Genomic DNA, 20,470 nt, shown 5'->3' with positions numbered 1-20,470 from the left:
ATATATAGGAATGGAAAAAAGAAATACTGAACTCGAACATCATTTGCAGCAATAAAAGAAGTCAGAAATACTCGACAGTCGCAGCGGGGAGGGGAGAAAAGGGGAAAACCGGAGGCAATGCGTCAAATGTATTGAGGCGTGGTTGGGATATGGGGGCGTGGCTGGTGACGCCTCACCAACCCGCGCAGAAAACTCCGCTCACTACGACATTATCATAATTAATTAAAAAAGTTTTTTAAATCAATTTCCAAATGCCAAGAAGTGTCTGCAGAGATGTTTGATGAACCATGGCCAAAGAGAGCAGCTGAAAAAATTGATAACTTTGGCTTGTCATGGACAAGGACGAAGGAACCGAAGACTTTTGCGCAAAAATTCCAAACCATGAAATGACTGCCAGTTTGATCCACTCAGAAATATTCTGGTAATTCCTTGATTAGTATTTCCAAGGGGTCACAATGTCGACTAGCCCCGGCCTGGCCTGGCCAGGACTTTTCCGAAATTAATTCAAATGCATTTTGCCAGATGCATTTCAAGAGTATTTTTCGCATTTTGTAAATTTTGCTTTCATTCAAACGATTGCTGTGGGGCTCAAATTCAATGCTTCACTTAATGAGAGAAATTAAAAAAAAAAATTACAATTAAGGAGAAATTATTTTTCCATTTATTATTTTGAAGGTTAAAACCATTTTAAAGAACTTACTTCAAAGGGCCTAAAGGCTAGAAAACTAATAAAAAACGAAGGCTATTTGTTTAAAACTTTGTTTGTGCCACAGAGGTTCTACAGTCAGTGAAAAATTGTTTTTAAATTGACTTTTGGGGATGACATAAAGGTGATTAAAAGTATGCTCTTTCGTTTTGGAAAAAGCCTATATTGTTCTATTTCAGATCTTTGATGATTTTTAATCTTATCTTATCTTTTAATAAAACTGAAGACCCCAAAAATATTTACAAAATTGTTGGTTTCTGTACAAAGAATTATTTAAGGAACAAAAACTGCAATCTTTTAATCCGCCTAATACATTTTTAAGCATTCCCTGATTGCAATTCCCATACACAAGTGCAGTGGTTATAGATAAAGTTTCTCACACATATCGATTATGTGCCACCTGGAATCAATGGCAGCAAATGATTCCCATATCGGCAGCGGGAGTCTGGCTTGCCATTAAAGAAATTGAAAGTACGCCAACCAACTGGATGGTACTATGGTATACTATATAGTTGCAAGGGCTGGCAAATCAAAAACGCCAGCTATAGTGCAATGCATTTTAATTTAGCCCGCAACTCACACAAAACCAAAAGGGAAGTAAACCCAAACAAACACACACACGCTGTACACTATATGCAGGTGAAACACGCGCGGAGGCAGTACATAAATAAATACTTGAACAAATATTTACAACTCTGGCGCGGAATTATAAGCAGCGCCCGAAAGTATGCACTACAAAAATGAAGCAAGGCTCGTGTGCATGTGTAGGTGTGTGCGTTAGCTCACACCTGTTTGCGCCTGTGTGTGTGAGTGAGTGCAAGTGCGCATAAAACGCGAAGCAGCAGAAGTGAGCAGCATTTTTATTTATTTGCCGCGGTGTAGTTTTTATTTTTCTTTGCCCATTCCATACTTTTTTTTTTTGTTTTGCTGCCAAATATGTGGGTCTTGAGTTCTAGCACGGCAAAAAAAAAAGCATTAGCATTAAGAGTTTAAGTAATTCGAAATGAATAATTTAGATGTCTTCGGGAGTGCAATGATATAAAAAGGGGTTTTATTATAAATAAACCCGATATGTTAGTGAAGAAATATTACGTGACCGAAATCCTTCCTTTCTGGTTACTCCACTTAAACTTTAGAATAAAATATTAGAGAAAAAGTGATTTTCAGGAGCTTTCATGAAAACCGGATGGTGATTTGGAATAACTAAAAATGGTCATCAAATTGGCTTTCCCCGATATACAGATTTTAAGATGTGCTTGAAGTCAGTAAGTGCTTAAAGTAAGTATCTTAAAAGTATGCAACAAAATGCACTGACGCCTATTTCTTTTAACTTCTGTAAAATCAGCTACAAATCAAAATATTTCTAAGACTTTATATATTTTTAAGAAATAAACAAGAAATCAAAGTCAAATATAGTTTAGCATTTTCAAAAATATATTCATAATTATTAATGTGTTCTGTGTAAAAAACACCAGCAGCTGCATAACAAGGACGGAGGGGCGTGGTTCGCACTCACATATATTGCAGATAAGGCTTTGCAGAGTGCAGGCTTGTTTGGCAAAGCGCCTGTTTAACACTTAAGATATCGTATTTCTTGGACTCGCATGTCTGTGGATGTGTTTGTACGAGTATGCCACAAAGGAGCAGGAGGTGGAAAAAGATAAATATGCATGCGGTTGGTTTATAAGATGAGTATGTGTGTGTATGTTAGCCATTTCAACAGACGCGCCTTCTTTTTGCGCCGCCTTTCGCGCATTTGCATGCAATAAAGATGGCGGGGCGATAACTAGGTTGCCTGCCATTGTTTGCCTTTTCCCCATATTTCTCTTTGGGCATATGTATATATGTATGTATGTATGTGTTAGCCGCTTTAGTTAGCCGCCAAAAGCAGCAGCAGCAGCAGCGGCAGACAGCCGAAGCAGCCACTAAAATAAAAGGCAAAGTCCGCCAACTGGCGTATCCTGCCACTGCCACCGATTCTTCTTCTTCTGCTGCTGCTGCTGCCATGCATTATGCAGATGTACACCAGGTTCATGAATATATATGCGACTACTTTGTCTACCTACACTTGCAGGCAGCACTAGATAGTGCACTTAAAACTAAATAATTTATTTAAATAACATTTGAAGGTAAAAATAAATATTTATGTTTATTTAAAAGTAATATTGGAACAGGAAAGAACTCTTATAAAACCGAAGTTCTGCCTTTATTAGCATTATTTTGTATGATTAGATTAATTAATATAATAATAATTTAATAAGATAAATCCAAAGAATCTACATCAAGACTTAAATTAGTAAAAGAAAACCTATGGAAAAACTAACTTCCAACTATAAATCTTTGGAAAAACTCGTTTAAACTGTTATCAAAATTCTGAACCATCTTCTTATTTTAAATTTTAAAGCCGCACTTACTTTAGTAGTTACATTTTCTTACTAAATACCTATATTTTTATCAGTGCATAGCTTCATGCATTTACTATTGTGCGAAAAAAACGAAGGCACACAAAACTAACTGACAAAATGCCATATGTTTGTGCGCGATAAGCTGCACAGCCCCTACCTTCTTCCCCCCTCTCAAATCTACTTCCCAACGACCCCATTTTAACAGCTCAGACCTGTAATTATAATTTAACACCGCATCAAATCAAATGGGCTAGGCAATAAGAACAAAACACAAGCAAATCGATGTCCAGGCCATCATCTCACACGCACATTTTGCTAAGCCAAAAGCCAGAGCCAAATGCCAAATGCCCCCAACTGTATCGCTCAACCAGCTCAAACCCGCTCTAAAGCCCGTAGCTGAGTAAATCAAAAATGTGCAATAAAAATTGCAATAAAGCACGCTTCAAAGGTAGCTGGTCTGGGTGGGTTTTGTGGACAGGTTCGGGGGGAATTGGATGGCTGGAAACCTCATCTAAGCAACGATAATGATTGCAATTCATTTTTATGACCACCAACTAACCGTTTCCGGGTATTACGATTCTCAAACCCAATTTGCCGGCACGCATATAACAAAATTCAATTAAATTCTGAGATTTACAAGAGAAGACGTAATGGGTAATGTTAGCTTTTTATGCTAAACGGGTCTATTGAAATAAGAACTAATGTTCCGTTTTAGATTTATGAAATTTGCATTAATTGTAAGCTTAATTAGACGTATTTAAAGGGCCTTAGGGCAGTTTGGATTTTAGTTTCTTGATTGAAATCAGAATATATAATCAAACTGGATAAATATGTTTCTTTAAATCTATCTTATTACAGCAATTTCTTATTTTAAGGCAGAATTTCTTAAATTTTGTTTTTAAAAATCAGATACTTTTACCGCTTGGCTTCCATTTTTCCAAAGAAATCATTCTGCATTAATATCCCTGCAGCAGCAAAGATGTTTATCTAGGCATTTTCCGCATTGACTCTATAACTGAGTGCGACATTCGTGACTCTGGGAGTAAAAAGGGCATCTAAACAAACACTAGAAATGCCAGCGAGGACCGCCCTTTAGCTTATTTTTAGTCGCGTGGCCAGAAGTGGCCAGAGTGGCCAGGTTGAAATGGGCAGGTATGGGCAGGAGAGAGGGGCACCTGTCGTCGCCAATCAACCTTGACTAGGACCTGGGCGTTTCATGGTAGGAGGGTCACTGCCACTACCATAAGAGTCCGTTCTGCACAAGGTTGCCTTTTGCTGCTGCTGCACTGGGGGAAATAGTTGGAAGTAACTACTGATATGCAAGGGGTTTACCAGAAATCATCTGAGTTTTTTTTTTTAAAATTTAAAAGGTGAAGAAGGAAAAATCGATTCCGCGTTATGAGTTTTTTCTAATATAAAACCGAAGAATTATACTTAATAATGCCTTATAAATGATTTTTAAAAGATTATTCAGTAACTTTAAATATCTCACTCTACCTTTTTTCTAAAAGAGTTTACTTTATGTGGTTATTTTTCCAGTGATTTGTTACCGTTGGGTGGCTTTGGATGCGGTTTGCTTGGTTGGTTGGCCAGCGATTTTCCAATAAAGTGAAATTGCATTTGATGATGCCAGGATATGTTTTTTTTTCCAATCATTCTGATATTTTTCGCCCTTACCCGTTTTGTTTTCCCATGCTGTTTTCTTTTTACCCCTGCCATTTATAGAAAATTGAATAAAAGTGTTGGTGGCATTGCGACAAACTGGTCGACGAATGAGCGCGTGATTGGAGGCGATTTGTAGAAAGGTGAAAGCATAGCTCCTGGCCGTCGCTCCTGACGGCGAAGGAAGTGATTAGTGTAGGGCTCCTCGACGGCTTCCTTGCGTGAGTCCCGGAATCCTGGGAGCAGGACCAGGAACAAAAGCAAACACAAACGCTGAGCGGAGAAATCCAATTTGTAATGGGTAGCTGGCCAGGTTGCCTTTGATTTCATTGTTTCACCAGTTTACCTTATACCCAGACTCACACCTTACACCTTATAAAGACATTTGTAAACATTTTTTCTTAACATTTTATGCTGCCAAAAAAATCACCAAAAAGTTTAACCAACTAAGATGCATTCGACCAAGATTAAAGAGGGCGATGACAGGGTGAGTTGCGGTATCCAATTGCTAGAAGTTGGTCATTAAACGTGGTCAACTAATTTGAATGCCTTGATTAGGAGGAAATGGAGCTAAATCAAATCTGGCGAGGATGTCGTAAAATCCAGGGTGCCATTTTCCGTTATAACTTCGACATCTGTGCCGACTTAAAGCAACATGATCCCAGTTGCAGTGGCTTCGTGTCCGGTGAGCACATCCGACGGCTATATTTCCCTCTTTTTATGACATTTTTATGACCGAACCATCTTTTGCAGAACCCATTTTCACGGCCGTATTGGGCAAATATCGCAAGGTAGCCGGTATGTCGGAGTCGGAACTCCGGGATGTCACCGACTACTTTCAAATTCGAGATGGACGAGTTGCGTATCGGCAGTTCTGCAAAGTCGTGTGCAGCGAAAGTGAGCTTGAACTCAAATGTTATTTTAGTTTTGAAATCTAAACTTTCGTTTCTTAGCTCTCCATAAGACAGCCAAATCTGATTTGGCCACGGGACTGGAATGGAATGATCCCTGGCATGTGAATGTTATCCCCCAGCCGGAAGATCGTCGGCGGCTCTGCCTGATCTTGATCAAAATTGCTCAGCTATGTAACATTCCTCTCATGCCATATTTCCAGGACTATGAACTGGTAAGTTTTCAAAGAGCAGGACTTTAAATACAAATTTTTTAGTAATTAAAACGTCATAATGAAATAAGAACTATTAGTGTCCTTTCTATAAACTGGTAAAAAATCAAAATATTTTTATTTTATCAACTAATTAAACAAATTTTTAGATTGCCCAAAATGTAGGAGTAGTCACCGTTGCTCACTTTTCCCGTGTGCTACACTTCATGAAGATACCGCTTTCGGAGGCGGATTTCCTGCTCCTACTTAGGCGATACATGAAAGATGGATACCTGGTCAACTATGTGGCTTTCCTTAAGCACATCGATAGTATTATAGCCTACCTTGGAGAGCATAATCTACTGGACAACTCTCATGTAAATATAACCACCAACTAACTGTAAACAAATCAATTTCATACCATCTTTATTTAGGATATAATCAAGAACTTCCCAGGACGCCTAGTAGACCTAGAGCTATCCCAATTGCCATCTATCGATGGTTGCAAGGCGGTGCATCCTATCTTTCCTGATGCGTGTAACATGCCCAAAAAGAACCGGGATCAATGCGACATCCTTTTCTGCATACAAAACTATATCTACAAGAACCAGGTGCGGACCTCCGAGTTCCTGGAGAGCTTTGATGCCCTTAACGTGGGCAGCATCACCAAAAATCAATTCGAACGAGCTCTTTCCAATATGGGCGTTGGCAAATATCTAAGCCAAAGGGAAATGTCCATTCTGCTGCAACGCTACATTGATCCCGTGGATACCAATAAGGTGCGCTGGCGAAATTTTGCAGATGAAATCGATACAGGTGGGCAGACATGAATGCTATAGGTTCTTCTTAACAGTTCTTTGCCCTTAGTTTTCACCATCAAGAATCTTGAGAAAATGCCACAGTGTGTTGTGGAATCGCCACTTCGTCACATTCAAGATCTGCCCAGACCAGGAGCTGTGCCATGGGAGACTGTCCCGGCAAATATCCGTGACCAGTGCGAGGATGCCATGACCAAGATACGGATTCGCATTCGCAATCGCCGCCTCTATTTGCATCCTTTCTTCAGGAGTTACGACAAGTGAGTTAATATTATATATAAAATGAACCAATATTATTAACCATGTCATTTCCAGATTGAACAGTGGACATGTCCTCTGCAACATAACAAAGCAAATTTTCCGAACCAATGGCATCCTTCTATCCGATCCAGAACAGGATGCTGTGCTGCGTCGCTATGGCAACGAGTTGGGCTTTTGTTACAAAAAGTTCTTGGACGACGTCGACCCAGCAGAATATGCCATGCCGTCCATGGTCACCAAGCAGGAACTTGTTGAGTGCCCACCATTCGCAAGAGACAACTTGGAGCCGGAGGACATCAGCGAGGAGGTGATCGTGCGCATCCTTACGAACGCCAAGCGACAGGCTGCTGTCAAGAGTGTTGCTGTAATAGAGTTTATGAAGGACTACGATCGCCATCGCGAGGGAGAGATCCTTGAATCGGACTTTAAGAGAGCCTTGGACAACTCCAGTGTAATTGTCACGGAGGAGGAGGCCAACATCTTGTGTAATATGTGAGTCACCCTGACCGTTACCCTTTTAACTTCTTAAGCCTTTAAATTTATTTGGGTTTTTCCAGCTTCCGTTCACCCCAACGCGTTTGCTGCGTTCGCTATCGTGACTTTTGCAAGGCCCTCGACGAGATCTTCATCCAACTGGACACGAACCTGGGTGACCAGGTTGTGACTGCCGTGCCATTGCTCCAGCTACCCAATCTGGACTGCGTCGATTGCTTCCTGAGCTTCGACGAGCGCACCATCTGTTCCCAGGCCCTGATGAAACTAGCCCGCAGGCCGGATGAAATCTCTAATCTCAGTCAGGTGTTCAAAGACTTCGATCGGGAACAGTGTGGCTCGATTACACAGAACCAGTTCCTGCGCGGCATAACAGTGCGCGACATGCATGTAATGCTAAGTAGTCGCGAATTCCAGGCCATTTGCAAGTGCTTCGGCGTAAAGAAGGGCATGTGCATGGAGTTTAACTACCGCGAATTCCTAAAAATCCTTGATGTACTCTATTCCACTGGACAGATGAAACGCAACTATTAGAGAGAAAATCAAATCAAACCTCTTCAAAATTCTAAGTGTAATCCGAAAATTTAGTATTTTACTTAGGCAGCAACAAATAAACAACAATTTTAGGACTTTTACTTTAGGTTTTTCTTTAATGTAATAATTCACTTTAAAACTGCTTGATCTCTTATCGTTCAATTAAGTTAAATTGTAATTTGTAATTTCGGTTGAGAATGTTTTAATTTTAATGGGGGAGAAACTACACTTACACACGCATCGTATTTCGTTTTTTTCAATATATTGAATTTCTTCAAATGCTACCTAAACTCTGCTCGTCATCATCTGCACTCCTCTCAATTAGCTTTTGTCGGACGATTTCATAAAGATTTTCTTTCATATAGCTATAGTAATGTGTATATATATATAGATAGATTTGATTTAACAATTCGTATTCGGTTTTGCAATGGTCTATACAATTGTGGGGTTAAGTATAGTAGATAATGTTCTCGCTTGGTGTGGCTTTAGATTTTTATTAAAATATAAATCTCTTCCCTTTTCTTTTTAAAGAAGTGTACATAAATATAGATATATATGTATTATGTATGTATAAATGTAGTCTATGAGCGCGTAATACATATCGAAAACAAAAACATAATTAAGTTTTCGCTTTCTGCTCTGTATTTAATGGTGGTTTTGTTTGTTTGTTGTAGGTTGTTTCTGCTTGTCTTGTCGTTTTTATATAGTTGCTTTTCTTTTTTTTTTCAATCGAACGGGAGAAGAAGGCAACCCGTTGTGCCAGCCAGTCAAGACTTGTTTGCTTGGTTTGTTTGTTTTATAATTATTATTACATATTACAGTTAATTCATAATTAAAGTTAAACAAATACTTATACTCTATTGTATTGTGTATTGTGTAATGTATGAAACATTTTAGCTGTATGCATTTTGTTTTTTGTTTTCTTTTATTTTGTTTTGTTTCATAAGTATGTTTTTCTTTCTACTTTCTCATTTCCCCGATTCCCTGTTCTACTGACGCGTTAAACAATTACCTCGCATAATGTATGGTTCAACATTAGTGAAAAACAAATTAGTTTCAACACACAGACACGGACACACGTTGCACGGCATTTAGTTCTAGCAAATGTGTTGTCTGTGCGCCGCAACGTTCTCGGCAAAGGCTGTCTTGTGGTTTTCCTAGGGTTGAAGGGTTGTTGTTTGGTGGGCGGTCGGTTTGTTGGTTGGTTGGTTTGTCGGCTTAATGAGCGTGTGGCTATGAAAAATTAGCCACTTGCTGAAAAATTACATGTGTCTCTTCTCTATGCCTAACTATATTTGTGTGTTTGTGTGGTTTGGTTTGTATGGTGTATAAATGATGTTTGTTTTTCTTTTTTTTTTTCTTATTTTTGTTACTCCTCTCCTGATCTTTGCGTTGCGGGGTAGTTGATTGCTGCTTTTCTTGTTGGAATGGTGCTACACAACAAGTGTGTAAAGGTGTGTTAAGGTAGCTGATGTTGATATTATTGCTCCCAGCCAGCCAGTCTATACATGTTTCTTTTTTTTTTCTTTCTGTATATATACAACTGCGTATATATGGGGTTTTCTTTTCTTTTCTTTTCTTTTTGTAGAGGTGTGTTGTTTTTGTAGTAATGCTGCAATGGAATTAACTTTAATTAACTGGCATTAGAGAGAAAGAGAAATGCTTTCAAACTCACCATAACAAACTAAACTAGGTAAAATTCAAATAGTTTGCAGTTATCTGGAGAATGCGAGATACCCAATGCCCACGCCCCGTGCCCCATTTTAGTAGGGCTGATGCCGCTGTTGGCGTCCACCGCCGCCACGCTGTTTGCCACCGTTAAAACCGCCACCGCCGCCTATTTAAAAAATGTTCATAATTTATATTAATTACATTATTTTTCAATTAATATTAAATGCAAAAAAAGAAAGACATGCTCAACATCTGCGGGAAGAGGGGAAGGAGAAAGAGGGCATCTAAAGTTTTCTTTAACTACGCCAAACGACTTCATTTTTCTTTTTCAAAAATTTTGACCAATTTCTAAACTAAAGGGGGCGGGCGAGAGATAGCAAAACTAAAAAATTATCAACATAAGTCATGAAAAGCCAATGGAGGAGGAAAACCAAAAAACGATGATACACATCCTTTTTACTAAAAATCATATTTCGAATAGAAACTATATATAGTATAGGTTGGATGAGAGGGTACCAACAATTCGTTGGTTAGAGAATAGGCGCTTGTTGTTGTGTTAATACCTTTGGGGCCGCCGCCGCCGCGGGGTCCACCGCGACCACCGCCCATATTGCCACCACCGCCGCCGCCGTAGCCGTTACCCTCAAAGCCGCCGCCGTAGCCGTAGCCGTCTTTTTGTTGGAATAACATTGCGTTGTTGATGGATCAATTATCACACAAAAGTGTCGTTGATTTGGAGGATTAGGTCGTATAGAAATATTGATGAAAACACAAACAAAGCTTATCTTATAAAATGGTGTAAAAACGACACGAACAAAAATTAAGGTGGGTTCGGGGAGGAAGTGCTACATGATATTGCCAACTATCTTAACGAATAATATTTTAGGATTTAGAACAGTTTGTTTAACTTTTCATTTTGTTCTAAACAAAGTTTTGATTGATTTTAAAAGAATTACTTTTTTGCAATTATAAAAAAATACAATATTCTTTGGCTTTTAACAAATTTCAATCTTATTTACAAAAGGGGTTTTTTAATAGAGACGCTACAAAAGATGATCGTATTTTCCACAAGTTCGGTAAACGTGTTATCTCAATCAATCAGACAATTGGACCTCGTTAGACTATTCCCTTGGGGACTACGTCAAGTCTGTGGTCTGTGCTAACAGGCCAGCGGTGAATGATGAACTTCGTACGAATATCAAACGTTAAATTATAGCAGAATGTGAAATACTGCTGATGTCTAGACGTCTAGGCGTTGGCGTTCTTTTGAACCCACATATTGCCGAAGTTCAAATCTTCCGATTCAGCCTGGAGCGATTCCCATTCATAATAACGTGCCGGTCTTGATCATCACTCATAAACGGTGACCCATGGAGTAGGTAAGGCGGCAGGCTGACTACAATGTTGAGTCCACTGTTAAGGTCCCTTTGTTAGATAACATACATTTACAAGGCGAAATGGAACTTGTCGAAGAAAAATGTCAAAAAAGCAGGGAAAATATCGGTCAACTTTTGTAGCTTCCCTATTAAAAAATATTATTATTGTGATTATACTTTTGGTTTACATTTTTAAAAATATAAAAAGAGTTAAAAATAGTTGGCAATACTTTTGAATGGATTTGAACTAACACTATTATTTAGATCTTGGGCTTATGCTCTTTTACGTTTGGTCAAAATTTGTACTGCTTATAAACTGGGGAAGACGACGAGCCGAGGGGAGACAATTCAAATGGCACATACCGCGAGACAGCTGGAAAGGAATCACCTACTCCGGCTCCGGAGGAGATTGTGGATGTTGTTGGGTGAGATAGATATCAGGGGGAAGGTTGTGGTGGGCGGAAACTGAAATACACACAAAATTGTTGTCTGGTTTTTTGTTTTTTTTTCGTTTTTCTTTTATTTGCTCATTTCTTGTTGTGGATTTTGATTATAAGATTTTGATGGTTAAAAATGTTTCTCCGTTATTTATGCTGTAGCTCAAAAGTACAATAGGTTTTTTTTTTTGTTGTTGTAGTTGTAGTTGTTGTTGTTGTTGGTTGCTGGTACACAATAAAATTTTAAAAAACAATTTTCGCTCGCTCTCCTCTTGCTTAATTTGGCGAGGAGAAAGTGGCGCAAGGCGGCGCTCACACATACATGCGGTTGGTTGTTGTTGTTGATGTTGATGTTGCTCGGTTATATATATATATAATTAATATATATCTGGATGTTGTTGTTGTCTCAGATTTAAGTTAGTTGTCGACTTGACGCGACTCTCGACTTATTAACATGTTTCACAATGTATATTGCAATGGATTTCTCAATTGATTTCGTTTGATTTCTCATTATTTTTTACAGCACTCGTTATGCATTTTATTTTAAATTTTTACCTCATTTTCCACACAACAATTTCAGCATTTCAATTTCAAATTAGTTACTTTTAAATATTTGAAAATATTCGGAAAGAAATTTTGTAAGGTTTTATGCCAAAAAATTTGTGAATTCATTTGCTGCTCTTGTGTGTGTGTATTTTGAATGTCTCACCTCAGCAAAAAGTAATCAAATTGTTTATTTACTTAGAACTTTTTTTTTTTTTAATTTTCTTTTAATTCCTTTTGAAGGATATTCTGAGGGCCGGAAGGAGGGGGGTGTCTGGGGTAGGGAGGAAGGAAGAATGAGGATGCGGAGTTTGTCGCGAATATTATAATTCTTTTGTGTCATAGAAAACGTTTTGCGAAAAACAAAAACAAATGCAAATATATAGTCAACAAATTTTACTTTATACTTGAGTTAATATAATGGATTATTTTTACTTCTCGTGTTCATTTTGTTGTTGTTGGTTTTTTTTTTTGTAGCTGTTGTTAAAAACAAGAAAACTGGTTTTGTAGCTTAAAAATTGTCTCAGAAATGGTTTTGACAATACATATATATATGTATATATATTATATTAATTAATTCATTGTAAAATTACTTTAGTGGTTTTCATCATAATCATTATCATTATTATATCAATATAATTATTTTTTTGTAGAGTTTTTCAATGCATTTTACTAAAAACAAATATTAATTACGCTAAATTACTTGTAAATATATACGTTTTTAAATGTAATAGAAAAAGGAAGATATTTAAGTTAAAAAAATGAAAAACGTTACAGTTAAGTGAAAAGTTAACACTGTTGGTGCGGTTTTGCTTGGAGGATCGCTCGATTGCTCGATTTCTGGTCGCTTGGTTGATTGATTGCTTGATTGCTTTGTTTTGGATGTCGGTGTGGATAGTTGTAGATGGATATATAGTGCAAAGCACTATTGGTTGGTGGTGATGGTGGCGGTGTTGTTCTCACCAAAGAGCCATGGACACCGGTAATATATATACATATATATACATATATATATATATAGATCGGGCAATCGGTTAACCGCTTGCGAGAAGCTTGGACAAGACAAAGGCGCAGCTTGCGATCGTTTTTGGATATTCGCTTTTTGGGTGGTTTGGTGGCTGTGTTTTTTGAGTTCAACACTCTCATTGGGGTTTTTCTTTTACTTATGTTTTTTGGGTTCGTTTTTTAGTTTGCTTTTCTTTTTTTTCGTTTTTGTGAGGCGAAACATCGGAAAATTCGGTATTACAATCATATAATCGTATATAAATATGTTCAAAAATCATAATTACGAAAGTAATATTACATAATTAACGGATAAAAGTGCGGAAGGGGGTAACCGAAACACCCGATCTGTTTAGTTTTTAAATTATATATAATTATATATTAGAGATCAGATCTAAATCGGTGTTAAAGTTTCCGCTTTCCGCACTTTTCTATGGTTTTCGTTGATTGTTTGTTAGTTTTAGAATTTTAAGTTGTAAGAGTAACGGAATAGGAAATTATAAAGAAACTAAAAATATATTGTTGTTAAGGTTTTAATATAAAGTGAGGGGCACAAAATTATTGCTATATAATTGTAAGTAAATGTAAAGGTATACAAAAATTTTGTTTATGTCAAAATAATTTGTTTACACATTTTAAACATCATAATCAGTATAATAATTAATAAAAAAATATAGCATAAAATGTATTAAAACTTTGATTGGGTAAATTTTTAAGGTAAATGTGAATAATATTTTTTTCTTATTTTGTTTAGATTTTTTTTAGTTCGTTTTGTATGCAGACAACTTGCTAAAAACATTGAGAAACATGCAATTTCTTTGTAAAAATAATTTACTCAAAGTTTATGAATATAGACTGTGTATGTGTGTGTGTGTGTTTAAATGTACAAATGTATATATAATTGGTATACAGTCAAATTGTCGACGCACATTGACAACATTTGAAAAAGTTTTATAATTATTAGCAAAAATTTCAATTTCAATTTCGAATTCAAAGTTTATACGAATTTTAAAAAGTTTATATGTATTAGTATATATATATATATATATATATATATACATTTGCGAATAGCAATGCTTATGTATGTGTGATTTGTTGGTGTTGCTCGACTTAACATTTAAAAACCATAAGAAAAAATTATATATGTATTAATATGCTTGAATTAAAATTACTAAAATTGACGAAGTGTGTTTTTATATTTTTGTTTTGTTGGAAAAGTTTCATTTTGTTTTTTTTTTTTTCGTTTGTGGCTACAATTAAGATGTTCTTGATGTTGTTGTCTACTGTAGTATTGTATTATTTGTCTCGTTGTTCAGTAAGTTAGTTAGTTGTTTTTGTTTAGTTCTTTATCCTGGGTATCCTGGAATCAACGTATGAACATGCAGAATGCCGCAATGCGCGCTCGCGGTGCAACTATAAAAACAAGCCTTTAAAAACTTGGATTGTTTTGACATTACGTTACGTTACGTTTTTTGTTTTTATTTGTCAAGAAAGTTGTGCAGCGGAAATGCAAATAAAGCAAATAAAAGAACGATCTAACGAATTGGTGGCCGGGGTTGCTGCAGGTCAACCGGAATGATAAAAAAAAAATATTTATCCCGGATCCGCTGCGCTGACTTCTTGGGCCCCGGCCATTTCAGATCTTAAGAGCTCTCGGTACGTTGGTACTACTAACTAAGACACTCTTATTTTGTTTCGTATTTGTAGTTGTTTTTTACAAGGATTTGCCTTAAAATAATACTATCAAAAATAGTACCATAGTTAAATGTTACGTTTTATGTATAAATATATAACATTTTGTATATATTTGATATAAATATATATGGTAGGTATATTGACGTATGGTGCATACGAAAACATATGCATTGCAAAGAACGTGAATATTATCCCGTTGCCGGAATAATAATATGTATCTAAAAATATATTTATATGCTATATATAAGGTATATATAATATATTTAAATAGACATTGAATCAAAGCTTTGATTACGCGTTTCGTTTGTTTTGTTTTTTGTTTGTTGTCGTTTCTGTTCGGGTTTGTTTGTTTGTTGTTTAGTGTTTTGTTTAACAAAACAAAAGGAGAAACTATTTAAATAACTATTTTATGGGAGTGCAGAGGGGGTGGGTGCTGAGGGGATAGTTGGTGTGTGTGTGTGTGTGTTTCAACAGATTTTGGTTTCAGTTTGTTCAAACAATAACAGTTTAGTTAACAATTAAAAAAGGCACAAGTTGCAATTGCGCAAAAGGCCAAAAACGCTGGCATTTCACACAGTTTCACATAATTGGCACATATGCTCCTCGTGTGTTTTGTGTTTCTTTGTTTGTTGTCATGTCTCTGGGTTGCTGTTGCTGTTCTTGTTGTTGTTTGTTTGCTTGCTGCCCTTGCGTTTGAGGTATTTGTCATCTTTGGAAAGTCTGTTGAAGGCAACCTCGCGACAACATCTCTGCTGTTGTGAGTCTAGTTGTTGTTTGTTGTTGATTGGTTGGTCCGGTCTGGTGGTCGCATATAGAAAATACATCTATATGCCTCAACTTGAACGTCACGTCTACTTTTCTCTTCTCGCTCCTTCTCACTCTTTTAACAACACAATCTTTTTTACACACGCTTCGTCAGTTTTATGTTTAAATGCTAATCAACTAATAATTGGTAATTAAATGTTTCGTTTAAATGAATTCTCGTTTAAAAAGTACGCTTTAAAATTTAAAACATCAAATATATATGCCTTTAAAATTATACGTAGTTATTATATATGTATAAGATAGATATAAATGTGTATATAAAAATTGCGAATTTGTTTGTTATATATTAAATGAACAAAATTGTCTGTCAACATACACATTCGTTTTCTTTTTCTTTCAATATAAAATGAAATGTTTAAAATTTATATATGTTAGCAATAAAGAATCGTTTTTCTTGTTTTTATCTTTTTTTTTTTTAGTTTGTCTACAATATTTAAAAGTTTTCTTGTTTTTAGCGACGTTGCTTTTGTAGTTGTTCTTGTTGTTGTTGTTGATGATGTTGTTGTTGTTCTTTGACATCTGTATGTCATATACCAACATGGACTTATATGCAAATATGCATACGGATAATACATGCGGTATATAAGCATGAATTTATATATACATGATCTATATATATATCAAAATGCAGCAAAACTTTTTTGTTTTTGTTTTTCTCTCAGTTTTGTTTGAATGGGAAACACAACAACGTGGAAATTTTGGTTCATATCAGGTCTATGGCAAAAGTTAAGAATTTTATATATATATATATGGTGTTCTGCAGTTGTTGTTGTTTGGTTTGCTTTGTTTGTTTTGTTTCTGATTCTGGATATTTTTTTTTTTGCTAGCCAGCTTTTTGCCGCTAGGCTCTACTTAGAACTGCTGGTAGTTGTTGCTATTGTTCTTGTTTTGATGGTAATTACTCGACGTGTTGTTATTGTAATAATTGTTTTGAGCACTACTTTGTTGTTTGTTGTATTTACCATAACCGTAGTCATATCCATTATAGTAGCCGCCGGTATAGTAGTCGCCATAGCCACCGGCACCATATCCTCCATAACCGCCATATCCCGAGTAGGATCCCTGTCCGTCCCACTGGTTGTTGTAGCCTAAAATATGACAATTTTAGTAGCAACTTTTTAGGGTATACATTTAAAATGTACTAACCACCACGTCCTCCGTAGCCACCGCGTCCGCCACGCATACCACCGCGTGGTCCTCCTCGCATACCGCCCATCATTTGGTTCTCTGGCTTGGGCGTTGCCCTCTTAACATCGACCTCCTTGCCGGCGATCTTCTGTTTGGGCGTCTTAAGCAGATCCGTGACCACCTGCTCTGAATCGAAGGTGATGAAACAGAAGCCCTTGCGCTGCGACTTTTGCTTGTCGAATGGCATCTCAACCTCAACGATCTTTTAATGGGAATAATATAGATTAGTATTCAGTAAAGCTCGGTTGATTTTGGAAGTTCAACCAAAACAGATTTATAGATCCAAGTAGTATTACCACAAAGAACGTTCTTTCTTAGGGATACTTACGTTGCCGAACTGTCCGAAGTAGGTCTTGATCTCCTCATCGGTAATCTCTGTGGTCAGACCGCCGACAAAGATCTTGCCGTGCCTGGCCTTGGCCTTCTTGGGGTCGACCTTTTTGCTGTTGATTATGTGCTCATCGGCGGCGCTAACCTTGTCAATGGCCTCGGTATTTGTGAACACGATGAAGGCAAATCCTCTTGACCTTCCAGTCTGGGGATCTGTCTTAACATTGATGCTCTCAATCTCACCATATTTGCCAAAGTGATCGCGGAGTTCCTCTGCAAACATAAGAAACCAGGTGTAAATAAAGACTTCTGTAATTTATTTTTAAATTTTATACTTACTTTCAGTCGTTTCCCAGCTCAGACCACCAACAAACAGTTTTCTGCGAAAGGTTAAAGTATATATGGTTAGTTATATGGAATTTAAAATCATTTTATGATCTACGGGTAAAGACATTTTTGGGAGTTGGTGGAAATAAAGGTAAATCTGGGAAATCAGGCACGAAAATAGGTTGTGTTTAATGCGCGTGGCAAATACTTTCTTAATTTACTTTAAATTTCTCTTCTCTCACTGTTTTTCGTATTGGCTGCAAAAGAATTGATGACAGAGCAAGAATACAAAAACGAATAAAAAAAACTCACCAAATTTGAAGTGAAAAATTGCTTTAGTTACTGTATTGCAATCAAAGAATTGATCGGATAGTGTCAAAAAACTTGCAAACTCGGAAATGAGCGAAAGAGTTCGAGGAGCGAGCGAGCGATCGATCGAGAGACACAAAACGAGCGAAATATATAAATATATAATATATATATAGATATGCAAGAGTGAATTATTTAGTTTTTTTGGGTATACTTATAGTTTTTTGTTTGTACAATTAACAATTAACAATTAGTCTTTATTCAATAGGATGAGAAAAATGCAAAGGTTTTTTTTATGCTGGATTGTGGTTGGTTTTACTTTCTTTATTTTTTTGCTGTTTATTTTTATTATTATAAAAAAGAATGTTGAAAAAAGTATGCAGATTCTTAAAGTTTACTGTGACGTACGTTACTCTTATAGATTTCTGGATTTTTTTTTTAAAGATTTCTCAGCGTTCTCGGCGGATTCCCGGCAAATTTGGAACAGTCTTGTCACACGGCGGCGGAATTTAGTGATTGTGCGTCATTTTTTTTATTTGCGGCAATTCGTTACGTTACATTTGTTCTATGTGTTTCTTTCATCGGGCGATATATAATATATAGTGTCTGAGCTTCATAAAAAACAAACGAAAAAACTGCGAGTCTCTATTTTCACTCGGTCTCTCTCTGTCTCCGATTACTTGGTACTTTTTTTCATATTAGAACTTTTTTGTTTTGGTTAATTTACAAGTTATACGTTAAGATACAATACAATATATACTCGTATACAGTTTACATATGGATCCAATTTAAATCGAGATAATTTCCTGATAATTTTGTGTGTCGATAGTTCTACATATTGGCTGACTGAACTGATTGATTGTTTTAGTTTTGGATAGATAAATACCATCAGCATCAGTATCGGCGGAGCGGAGACTTTTGGAGACTGGAGTGTGGAGAGGGTTGGATATCCTCCAAGTCCATCGAATCCAAATCCGTATCCGTAACCGTTTGCCGGGGGCAGGAATACGAATCCAAATCCAAATCCAAATCCAAATCCGATTCCGAATCCATATCCGACTTGAGCATAGCTTATAACCCTGACCCTGGGCAATTCACTTCTCTCAAAACCTGCCGGAGAGGAACAAGGTTAGTTCGCTCACAAGACAACAGGATAAGCTATGATTTTGGATTTAATTTCTCCATTTCATCCTTCTTTTTTCGGGGGATTTTCCGCGTCTTCTTCAGCGCTGGTTTTGTATTATCGTTTTAAATGTACAGTATCGTGTGACTTAAGATTTAACTTAGATATTAGATGATCAGTAGGATGGGCAAATGAAGTGTATACTAGACCTAAAAACAAAAACCAAGGGGTGCAAAGGGGACCATTCTACGAGGGGACCATTCTCGTACTTTATCATCTCATAATATTGTAATCTATCACAATTTTATCACACATCAAAGTACAATTTGTTTTTAATTACTTTTTCTTTTGGCGCCTTGGTAACTCTAAAAAGACGCCGGCTGTCGTTCTCTCATAGAGAGAGTGAGAGAGGACTAGAGTTGGGGAGAGCAAACGAAGCCGGCAAGCAAAAGAGAATAAGTAAAAACTGCAAAACACGCAGCACACACATAATGAACAACGGGCGTTAGTATGTATGCATGTATGCGGCCGCCATTTTGGGCACAGAACTGGAAGAGCACAAAATAACAACGAATAGCCGAACCAAAGAGTAATGCGAATAAAAAAGAATACACTAGCAAATACAAACATAACTTTTGTTAAACTTTTTTTGTATCAATTTTTGCAAGTGAAAGGCAACCGTATGTTTCTGTGTGCGCGTTTATATTTGTGTGTGTGTTTGGGCAACGTGGGTAACAAACATAACCTCACAATGGGAAGAAAATGTGCTCCAAGCTATTGAAAACTCTAGTTTTCTTTGCAAAAACTGTGCATGTGTAGAGGAAAATTATGAAAATTTTCCATTTCTCCCGAGGCTGTGATGATGCATTTTCCCGAAGATTCTATTAATATGACTGAAGTACAGTCGCACCGACACCTCACACATACACACAAACACGCGGATACACGAGCGCAAGCGAGAGAGAACACAAAAGGGGTCAGACTTCCCCCGTAAAACCCCGTAAACACCATACAACTCGACCAACGACGTTAGCTTCGCATTTACGTAACATTATATAGAAGGAGAAAATCTAAGGGGGGCACATGATCATCAGCTGCCCGTAGCAAAATAGAACAAAAGAAAAAGTATATCCGCTGGATAATGGACATACCTGTCGTCGTCCCGCTGGCCGGATGCTCCCGATTGGTTGTCCGAACTGCCATTGGTCGAACCGGCGGCGGCGGCGGCCCCATCCCCATTTTCGGATCCAGGTCCGTCTGCCGTCACGTCCTTGGTGAAGTCCTCGCCGTTCATCTCGCTATCCACTTGCTTGTTCTCGGCCATTTTGTGTTTTTCTTTTGATTTACTAATTTAATGGGGCTAAATAGCGCAAATTTCGTTTGCTTAAAACAGAACCGTTGATTATTACACACTCGCCAAAAAGTCGCGCGAACGAATGAGATGACGACCGGAAAATGACAAATGCAAACGACAGCGTGTGTATATGGGTGCGGCCTTGCCACCTTGTCGAGTCTTACCAGTTAAGGCGTTTTGGTATTATTTTTGTTATTTACTCTTTATGCTGCCTGCACGACCTGTATTTTTTTTCATTTACAAGGTCTTACAACATATTTTCGGTATTTTTCACCCCTAAATAGCTTCAAGGATTATGGTGACTCGTGAT

General features: G+C 37.2%; 3 protein-coding genes across 4 annotated transcripts; 1 reads left to right on the top strand and 2 right to left on the bottom strand.

The window, feature by feature from the left end:
- The first annotated feature begins 5,108 nt into the window (after positions 1 to 5,108).
- LOC108116890 lies at positions 5,109 to 8,081 on the top strand. The gene is made up of 9 exons (XM_017228991.2): positions 5,109 to 5,260; positions 5,332 to 5,458; positions 5,527 to 5,670; positions 5,727 to 5,899; positions 6,046 to 6,252; positions 6,310 to 6,691; positions 6,743 to 6,953; positions 7,009 to 7,446; positions 7,512 to 8,081. Exons 1-9 carry the CDS (start codon positions 5,225 to 5,227, stop codon positions 7,978 to 7,980), a joined length of 2,187 nt encoding a protein of 728 aa, XP_017084480.2. The 5' UTR covers positions 5,109 to 5,224; the 3' UTR covers positions 7,981 to 8,081.
- A 1,382-nt stretch (positions 8,082 to 9,463) lies between these two features.
- On the bottom strand, positions 9,464 to 20,286 carry LOC108116891 (RNA-binding protein squid). 2 transcript variants are annotated; one of them, XM_017228992.2, is made up of 8 exons: positions 19,958 to 20,286; positions 17,387 to 17,427; positions 17,046 to 17,320; positions 16,676 to 16,919; positions 16,492 to 16,617; positions 10,215 to 10,322; positions 9,656 to 9,817; positions 9,464 to 9,592 (listed from the first exon to the last, which is right to left on the bottom strand). In XM_017228992.2, exons 1-7 carry the CDS (start codon positions 20,128 to 20,130, stop codon positions 9,744 to 9,746), a joined length of 1,041 nt encoding a protein of 346 aa, XP_017084481.1. In that variant the 5' UTR covers positions 20,131 to 20,286; the 3' UTR covers positions 9,464 to 9,592; positions 9,656 to 9,743. The 2 variants fall into 2 exon arrangements, with proteins under 2 accessions (XP_017084481.1, XP_017084482.1); XM_017228993.2 differs by lacking the exon at positions 10,215 to 10,322 and having other exon boundaries at positions 19,958 to 20,283.
- Positions 11,521 to 15,214, bottom strand: LOC121530216. Its single transcript, XM_041818868.1, is given in 2 exon segments — positions 11,521 to 13,144; positions 13,146 to 15,214. Coding segments are annotated over 2 exon segments (462 nt in total). The 5' UTR covers positions 13,260 to 15,214; the 3' UTR covers positions 11,521 to 12,796.
- Positions 20,287 to 20,470: the final 184 nt, after the last annotated feature.

The sequence above is a fragment of the Drosophila eugracilis genome, unplaced genomic scaffold (genome assembly GCF_018153835.1).
Source record: "Drosophila eugracilis isolate 14026-0451.02 unplaced genomic scaffold, ASM1815383v1 contig_401, whole genome shotgun sequence".
Lineage (NCBI taxonomy): Eukaryota > Metazoa > Arthropoda > Insecta > Diptera > Drosophilidae > Drosophila > Drosophila eugracilis.
This window is presented reverse-complemented; position numbering and strand designations above follow the sequence as displayed.